General features: G+C 40.8%; 1 protein-coding gene across 2 annotated transcripts in view; it reads left to right on the top strand.

The window, feature by feature from the left end:
• LOC110053949 (uncharacterized) overlaps positions 1–10000 on the top strand; it is a 111756-nt gene that overhangs the window by 93897 nt on the left and 7859 nt on the right. For both annotated transcript variants that reach the window (XM_089276973.1, XM_089276972.1), the window contains 2 exons: positions 8628–8775; positions 9378–9396. In XM_089276973.1, the coding sequence (XP_089133099.1) occupies positions 8628–8775; positions 9378–9396 (167 nt within the window). The remainder of the gene's footprint in view (positions 1–8627; positions 8776–9377; positions 9397–10000) is intronic.

The following is a 10000-nucleotide window of genomic DNA, read 5'->3' as shown; positions in this document are numbered from 1 at the left end:
AGGAATTTGAAGGTGCATCCTGCGTAATTCTGCGATGGATTTCTTTTGAGTTGTGAAACTCCCTCGAGTGCACGATGCCCAGTGGATGGTACGTTTTTTTCTTTCATACCGTTTAATGGCATGATTTTAAGGGAGTCCAGCTCGTTATCATCTCCGTTTCTTTTTGTAACCTCGGCGAAGGACTCAATACTCAGGACCTTGTCAAGTTCTTGCGGCGCCAATTGTTTCAAGATATTTCTAAGATGGCGGGACTAACACCAGCTTCGTAAGACGTTCATTCATTCACTGTTTTGTGGAGCGGGGTGTATTTTGACTATGTTTATTCACAGCGACAGAGTTGAGCTCTTTTGTTACTTCGTTTGAAACTACCAGAAACCTGGAAACATCTATCTTCTTGAGATGGCCCTGAATTTGTTGTTGTGTGGTTTTCGTTTGTTTATGTTTTACTGGACTCGGTATCATACGGATTTTGAGCAGATGTTGAAGAAAAATCGCCAAAATATTCATCAAAATGGACACTGAAAGTTGGAAACTTCCATTAAAGTAGGTGTTCAGCCTGAAGGAGTTGATAATCGTCATTTAGAAACTGTAATTAATTACATTCGTCAAGTTTTTTGGAAAAAAAAAACCACAATAACAAAGTTTTGGCAATACTAGTTGCTAAATTCTCCACACAATGGCTTTTTGCCTTTCATTTTCCTGAAATTTTATTCTTTACTTTAAACTAATATTGAAATCTGATTTGTTGTTTTGTTTTACTGTCCCATTCTCAATGGCTGAGAAAAAGATGCGATTTAAACCAAAAAATAGTGCGATTCGTGAATAAATCGCACCATTGAGAGCCAATCAGATTGCAAGGATAGCCAGTGATTTCAAAATGGATTTAATAAATATATATATGTATATGTATGTGTATGTGTATGTGTATGTGTATGTATATGTATATGTATTTATATATATGGATTTATGGATTTATGAAAACGGTGTTAAAGACTGAATCAAGTGTTTTTTGATTTAGTTGTTTTTTTTCATTTTTTTTTTCTGCTTTCGCTATGACAGCAACTAGTAAATCTTACCTAGCATGGAATGTAGAAACTCCCTGCTGCATGTTTCATTTATTTAGGTATTTTTTTCCATCATTTATCGACCACCCCCCCCCCCCCCCACCCCCTTTTCAATTTGCGTGAATTTTAGCCCAGGCTACACTCGTCTGAATTCAGTTCGCGCGGTGACTCTGACAAGGAGCGACCGATTAGCGTTCTGTATTTGCTGTCTAAAGGAAGTCTGCCCGAGGACATCATTAAGTCCAATGAAGGCCCAAGTCTAACGATTTGCTAGTAAGCGTCGTCCATTATCGTACGTGAGGCGGGCCTGAGGAGATGTGTAAACTGTACGGGTCACATTTAGTCCCGTAACAGAAGGCCGTTTGCCCTGTGGCGATAATGTTGTGCTTGCTTTAGACAGCAAAACTCTTTAGCCACATCAATTTAGGGCTTAGACGTACAATGGACTAGACATTTCTAGCTGCTGTTGGCGTCATTTGCTTTGAACTTTGATGTAGCTAAAGACTTAGAAAAAAAATCAGTTGAAATCTGGATGTGCCATTCCGCGCTCGACAAAATTGAAGTACATCCGGGACGTTGCTATTTGCCAGCAAAACATGGCCACGAGGAGAGAGAAGAACATGAGTTCAAGCGCTGATCGTGAGTAGAATTTCCTTGTTTTATCAATTTTAGGCGTTCTCGGCTTAGCTAAGTATCAGAACTGTCTGTGATTCGCTAGCGCGGAAGAAATTTATTTGCGTGGCTTCCGGGCGATAATTGACGTAACAACAACATGTTGAGTGTTCGCTTACTTTTAACTATGGCCTAGTTTGTCTGAATTTCAATCGATTCCGGATGTAGGAAGCTCTTGTTCAGTCCATTTAGGACGATGCAGGCCTTTAGAAAGCAATAGATTGGCTCTCCGCCGCGGTTTTGATATCTGTACGTTCGTGTTGATTTAGACTCCAATTTCATGTTAAAAGCACTCTTAATTAAATTGTACAATTCAGGATTCAACGAAAAGACGGTGAATTTAGTCTTCCTGGCCTCAAAAGGCATACAGGAGAGTTATTTGCTGCTATTTGAGCTACGATAAGCCTCGTGGAAAGCTAGCTCTGGGACAGAATTGTAGCAAGATTATCAGTGACAAGTCAAATTCTATGGCTACGTTTTTGCGAATCCGGTCAGATACTGAGATGAAATGTCACGTAACGGCTACTTTTTGGCTGAAATATAGCGGTAAATAACGATTCCACTGCTTACCATGCTCTTGTTAGCGTGACTGGCTAATTTAACCCACAGTAAAGACATAGTGAGGTCATTTAGGTGAAATCGCAGAGGTTAAGCCTGTCTAAATTAGTGCCGCGTCGAACCAAATGATCAATGTAAGCTCTAATTTAGCTTTGTTTGGCTCGTTCGACTCATTTGCAGCGACTTCAAAGGCTTGTATAGGCATGGTATGGACTCTGTTAAGAGTACACGAGGTAGATAGCACTCTCGGTACGACATGGCCATATTTATGTACATTTTCTAACCGATTTTCCAAAAACATCCCCGCTATTTTGGTGCAAAGTCTTTAACACGGTTTTCATAAATTCAGACATATATATATATATAAATGGAAACTGACTTACTAAGAAGGGGTTTAAACTGGGGCAGCATTAGCTCACTTCACAAACAATATCCTTCAGAATATGGGCAAAGGTTGCTTTACAAATGCTGTGTTTTTGGACCTATCTAAGGCTTTCGACATCGTGGACCGTCACCTACTTACTACAAAAGCTGACGGGCATTGGTCTTACCACCTCTGCCATCCAGTGGTTTAGATGGTACGTCACTGATAGATTTCAAATCACATCAGTTGGAGATCCTCTTTTTTCAGCTACCAAAAAGTCTGTTATGGTACCACAAGGCAGTATCTTGGGACGGCTACTTGTTTTTATTCATATAAATGATCTTCCAGATTGTGACCAAGCAAGTGACATTATTCTGTATGCCCATGATACTGTAATCTATTACTCATCGGATAATCTCAGTGACCTCGATCATCATGTCAATGCTGACTTAGGAACAGTGTCCTAATAGGTTCTCCAGAAATTTCCTTACTCTTAACGCTTCCAAATGTAACTTTGTTATCTTTGGAAGCCCACAGAAACTGAATTGTATCCAAGATATGTCGGTTCAAGCGAAGGGTACAAAAATTGACAAAAAAATCATTCAAAACATTAATTTATTAATTTCCCGTGTGGATGAACCACCCTAGCTACGGATTAACAGTCTCTTACGCCATTGCCGGTGATTAATTATTTACCTAAAACTAATTCGCGGTAAACGCTAGTATAAAAATAACTCGCCATTTCACAGACTCAGCGTGGGAGTTGCACGGTCCGGGTCAGGGCATTCGTATATGCCTTCAATTTCAATAAATTGTGGGAAGACGAGGAGTCAATGTCTTACTTTCTCATCCATGTTGGCCCCAAATCTACAGTGTTGTGGGGTGGGTTGTGTTTGATTTGCTCAAATTGTCTGGAAAGAAAGGGAGGGCTTACTTTTTGAAATTACAAGCAAATCAATAGCTTATCGATAGCTTATCAATAGCTTGTAATTTCAAATCGGCCTTGCGCTTCGTGCTTGTCCGATTTTGAAATTACTCGCACGATTACTCCCTGAATTGTACTCCACTCGGTCCAATTACTATTACAAATTTTAAGAAACTGATGACACGATTGTGCAAGGAATATGTCAGAAGAAAAGTCAACAAAGCGCCTGGGGTTAATTTGCGGCGAAATTTTGCCGTTGAACGTACTCCCTCCTCCCCCAGAGTAATAACCTGGTTTGAGCCTGCAATTCAATCGAAAAACTAGTCTCTAGTGTGCGGTCAACTTCAAAAAGCACGCTTACTCTGAACCTGAGCCAGCGATATGGTCACCTGATACTGGTCAGCGGATAGCTTGTTTTGACAGCTGTCAATTAACCATTACATCGATGCCCAACATCAAAGATGTAGCTATGGTGATGGTACTACTCTCTTGTATTGGCTTATGGACGTACGTACAGTTACTTGACAACCAAAATTTTCAGATCGATGGTATGGTAAGGTATGGGGCTCCGCAGCAGCTTCGCTAGAAAAAAATGTGGACATCTCGTCTTCGATATTTCTTCGACACACTAAAAAGTTTTTAAAATTGTTTGAAATAATAATAATAATAATTTTTTTTGATATCACTTTATTGAAATCTCCTCAGAAAACCTATTTACAAATCTTCACATTGTTCCATTGTTCCGGCGAGTAGCTGTTCCCTCAGTAGTCCTCTGTTGTACCGTTCTCCTGTTGTTGTGTTAATAATAATAATAATAATAATAATAATAATAATAATAATAATAATAATAATAATAATATAAAAGTAATAATAAAGTGTATTATCGTTTGTCTCACGATGTAGTCACTTGAGATGTGGATCGCGACGTTTCGACTGCTTACTGCTAGTCTTCTTCAGGCGATAAGGTCGACTGATTGCACGGTATCATTTATATCACAAAGGTCGGCTGTGATTAGTGCATTTCGATCCTCCTATTGTTCCATTGTTCCGGCGAGTAGCTGTTCCCTCAGTGGTCCGCTGTTGTACCGTTCTCCTGTTGTTGTTTCTTGATCGTGGGTATCCATGCTTCAGGAATTTCAATTCCACTATCCCTGTTGATGTTATTAGGGTGAAGTCTTATGTGAATAGCTTCCTTGACCCTACGTGTGTACCAGTGAGGATCTCGATCAATAAACTTGACCTCATTCCAGATAGGATAGTGGCCGGTCTCGTGGGTGTGTTCAGAAACGGCGGAGGTCTGGGTACGGGCGAGTCGTATATCCCTGTCTTGTTCTTTGATCCTCTCCTGCATAGATCTCTCTGTTTCCCCGATGTAGACTTTGCCGCACTCACAGGGAATCCTGTAGACAACACCATCTTGTTTAGCCGGGTTAACGGTGTCCTTTGGTCGCACTAAGTGTCGTGTCGGACTTAAAGACGGTGCGAATGCCTTGTTGTTCTAGGCAGCGGCGGAGAGACTCCGAAACTCCTTGGACATAAGGTAAAACGGCGGTGGATTTAAATTCCGCGACAGGCTGTCTTCTTGGGGTTGTTCGTGCCTTTGTGATCTTCTGTACAAAATAGGAGGGATATCCGTTAGAAACAAGTACAGATGACAGATGTTTCTTCTCTCCAGCGATTACTGATGGTTTGGTCCCGAGACCTTTAGCCCGGTCGTACAGACACTTCACAATACCGCGCTTTACTGACTGAAGGTGGTGTGAATCATACGCTAGGTACTGATCAGTATGTGTTGGTTTCCTGTAGACACTGGTGGTAAGGCGGCCATCAGCTTCTCTGTAAACTGACGTGTCGAGAAAGGCGATCTTACTGTTGTTCTCGATCTCCATGGTGAAACGGATTGATGGTTGTTGACTGTTCAGGTGCTGCAGGAAGACATCAACTCTATCCCGATCCAGGATGGTGAAAGTATCATCTACGTAGCGTTTCCAGATCTTAGGCTTGCAAGGTGCGGACTCTATTGCTTGTTCTTCAAATATCTCCATGTAGAGATTAGCAATAACCGCGGATACAGGGCTCCCCATGGCTGCGCCGTCTCGTTGTTCGTAAATCGATCCGTTGTACTGGAAGTACGTAGATCTTAATACGAAATCCAAGAGGTCCGCGATTTGAACTGGTGTAAGTGTCGTGCGGTCAGCCAGGCCCGCGTCGTTCTCCATTTTTTGTAGCGCGGCTTGTACGGCGCCCTCGATCGGTACGTTGTTAAACAGTGACTCTACGTCGAAAGACACCATGATCTCGTGGTCCTGGATCTCCTCACTGGCGATAGTGGAGGCGAAGTCAGTTGAGTTCTTCACTGTGAAGTTCGAGTTACCTGCAAGAGGAGATAATACGTTAGCCAAGAAAGCAGACAGGTCGTATGCAAAGGTATTGACACACGACACAATTGGCCTAAGCGGATCTTCGGCAAACCATAGATCCTAGGTGGTTGTTTGTGTCGGGGTCTGATCTTATTATAAACCGCCTCTGATATGTGTCCACTCCGTTTCAGGGTTAGCAGCTTCTCAGATAGCTTCGGGTCAAGCGGTCTGTCGGATCTTTGTTCAGCAGCTGTTACGGTCCGGAATCAATTAGCGCTGACATTTTCGCGTGGTATGTGTCAGCGTCCAGGATTACGCTGGCGCGACCTTTATCGACCGGAAGGACCATGATGGAGTTGTCCTCTTTTAGGCTTTTAAGAGCCTCCTGCTGTTCCTTCGCGATGTTGGGCGTGGGTGGTTGTGCCTGTTGAAGGATGGTGTTGACGGATCTCCTGACTGTATCTGCTCGCTCCGCATCTAGTGGCCTGACTGCTGACTCAATCTTGGCGATGATCTCGGTGGCTGGGACGCTCGCAGGAGTCACGGCGATATTTAGACCTTTCTTCAGTAAGGACACTTCAGCTTCGTTAAGGGCCCTGGATGACAAGTTGATAACCCACTTTGTTTTGTCAACAAAAGTTGTAGGAGAAATAGAAGACTGTTTCTCTCGCAAAAGTTTCTCAAACTTGCGCTGTTGACGGTCTTTGGTGGTATTAAAGACTCGCTGGGTAGTGGAGTTAAGTTTGTTGAGTACCTCTGCAGCGTCATCCGTAGAAAGAGCAGATGTTATGCTCTCTCTCTCGGTCACACTTAGTGCGACTAAAGGACACCGTTAACCCGGCTAAACAAGATGGTGTTGTCTACAGGATTCCCTGTGAGTGCGGCAAAGTCTACATCGGGGAAACAGAGAGATCTATGCAGGAGAGGATCAAAGAACACGACAGGGATATACGACTCGCCCGTACCCAGACCTCCGCCGTTTCTGAACACACCCACGAGACCGGCCACTATCCTATCTGGAATGGAATGAGGTCAAGTCAAGATCGAGATCCTCACTGGTACACACGTAGGGTCAAGGAAGCTATTCACATAAGACTTCACCCTAATAACATCAACAGGGATAGTGGAATTGAAATTCCTGAAGCATTGATACCCACGATCAAGAAACACAACAACAGGAGAACGGTACAACAGCGGACCACTGAGGGAACAGCTACTCGCCGGAACAATGGAACAATAGGAGGATCGAAATGCACCAATCACAGCCGACCTTTGTGATATAAATGATACCGTGCAATCAGTCGACCTTATCGCCTGAAGAAGACTAGCAGTAAGCAGTCGAAACGTCGCGATCTACATCTCAAATGACTACATCGTGAGACAAACGATAATACACTTTATTATTGCATCTACCACGATGAATAACAACAACCTTTTCCTCGACAATATAAAAGTAGTTCAAAAAAACATTTAACAATTAAGTACAGAAACAAGCAAAACTGAAAAAATCTCAAACTCAACATTTCTGCTCTTAATATTTGGGTGGGATATAACAATAACAAGAACAATAACAATGACAATGACAACAACAACAATAACAATAACAATAACAATAACAATAACAATAACAACAATAACAATAACAATATCAATAACAATAATAACCATAACCATAATAGTATTACTTTAATAACGGCTATTTTAACAGGATGAGCCATAAGTGTATTAAACACTTATCAAAAGGGTCCTGTAAAAGAAACTATAGTGAAAATAAGGTAAAAAAAGGTAAAAAGGAGTACAAAATTAGTACAAATGATCAAGCATTTGTTAAATAGAAGTCTTGACGTTATGAATTGTAATTTGATTGGTAGTTCATTAAAAATGTTGGCTCCTTGATAGTGAAAGCTTGTCCCAAATTCAGGGCGAAATTTAGGTAGTTTCATTGTTAAACCATTGTACCTTGTGTTTTTAGAATGAAGTGATCTTTCAAAGTAGGTCTTAAAGGGAGTTCAAACATTATTTTGAAGACAGTCGAAGACAAACTGACTGTTTTTGCGCTTAATCACGTTCTCTGCTGATGGTAGTTTTAGATTGCTGTTTCAAATAATTTTTCAAACGTCGTTTTCAATGTTCTTTATCAGACTTTTTCTGGTGTCTGACCAACCAAGACCAAGCAATCCGCAATATGTAAAAATAGACCAGATCATTGTTTTATAGATAGTTGCAGCACATTTTTGGTCGATCTACGAACCCATTGACCTTAATAGGGTAGCTATGCCTGTTGCTTTCTTGTGAGTTCTATCAAAGTGTAATGTAAGATTGGCACTGCAAAATATATTTCGCTAAATATATTTTGTAGTGCCAGTCTTACAGTGTTTAAACGAAGACGTGATGTCTTAAAAGTCGTTCGTACGTTTTCCTAAAGATCGGCTTCATTGCACCCCAACAATATTTTTTCGCGCACACATTTCTTACAAAAGTTGCTAAAATGGAGCCGACAAAACTAATAGTAAATAAGACTTAAATTAATTTTCTTCCTTTCCATCATGTCCTACCCTCCCCCTTCCCTCACCACCCTGAATAGAAGCAATGAAGGGGGGCGATTCAGACTGTGGAATTTCTTCAAATGTTCTAATTTTCTAGAAGGAAAGGAAAACATTAAGCTTGTCTTTTTGTATACTTAGGTTCAGAGGTGACAGACATTACAGCAGGTATCTGATGGTAGAATGGACTGATAAACGAAGATATACACCAAAGGTTGATTTCCATAGATGTCTCGATGATCAGTCTCAAAGGAGTCTTTACACTTGCAGCATTGTCATAAGTGTTGGAGTAAGTTTCCTTATTGTAACTAACATCTCGGTTTTTAAAACATTTTGATTTTACGGATCACTTTTGTGTCAACCAGCTGGCTAAGCAGGCAGGCAGGCAGTCGTATAGCAGACTAACGCCAGTTATTCTTTAAAGGGAATATTTGTAGCTGCTTTCACAATTTATGTCTGTACAGTATTCTCCTGTCGCTTTTATTTTAAAAACAGAATGATCGTGTAGACTGTACCCCTTTTGAACTTTCCATTCACAAGAGTGCCGGTCGAAATTTTTTCCTGGCGATATTTTCGGCCGTAAAGGGAATACTGGATAAAAACAAAGTTAAAAAAAACAACGACAACAACAAAACAGTAATAAAACATTACCGATGCCTTTGTCAATAAACAAAAGATAAGCTTGTTCGCAGGCTCTTTGTAGGTTTGTTTAAAATTTATGTGAAGATTTGATGGCAGTTATTGAAAACTTAACGTTTTCGACTGACTCCGTCTTTACTCGGTGTTCGGTGTAAGCCCCTTGAATTGTACTGAAATGCTGTCCAACATCCTAAAACATACATGTATATATGTCGATTAATGTTCTTTTTGTTCTTTACTTTTGTTTCTCAGCGCATGGAAAGCCAGCCTGGTAAGTCTATTTTGTTTATTTTTGTTAGCGTCATCAATGTCTTTTTGAAAGTTTATTTCAGTTATTAAGAATCGCAACTAGTGGGAAGCAGTGACGAGTACCTCTTTGAATTTCAACTAAAGTTAAGACCCTAACCACAGAGAGCGCTCAACAGTTGAAGAATTGAACGAAGAAACAAGCCTGGAGGACCACATTCACAAACAATATGGCAAAAGCTCTTAATTTATTGAAATCAAATTTTCCTTAATATACACCCGATACACTGATATTCTACACTAAAAGGATGTCCTTTTACAAAACTTAACACTCCTTATATTAGAACTCAAGTGCGCGTTAAGTAATCACCAAATATCCACGGATTATTCACCGTGGCTGCAAATAAAGAATGCCAGCCAAATGTAAGAATGTAAGAATGCCAGGTAAATGAGGATGGAATTGGCAATCACCCTCAAACTGGTACTAATGGTGTGGTGGTTGAAAACTATGGTCAATGAATGGCACGTTAGAGTGAAACGGTTTACACCTCCGAGTGTCTTGATATTACGTATAGATTTGCTCAAACACGTGTACGCTGCTGAAAAACAACAATGGCACATGCCAGTAA

This window comes from Orbicella faveolata, unplaced genomic scaffold (genome assembly GCF_042242905.1).
Source record: "Orbicella faveolata isolate gen_17 unplaced genomic scaffold, um_ofav_v1 contig_46, whole genome shotgun sequence".
Lineage (NCBI taxonomy): Eukaryota > Metazoa > Cnidaria > Anthozoa > Scleractinia > Merulinidae > Orbicella > Orbicella faveolata.
The sequence above is the reverse complement of the archived record's forward strand: the minus strand, read 5'-3'. Positions and strand labels throughout refer to the sequence as shown.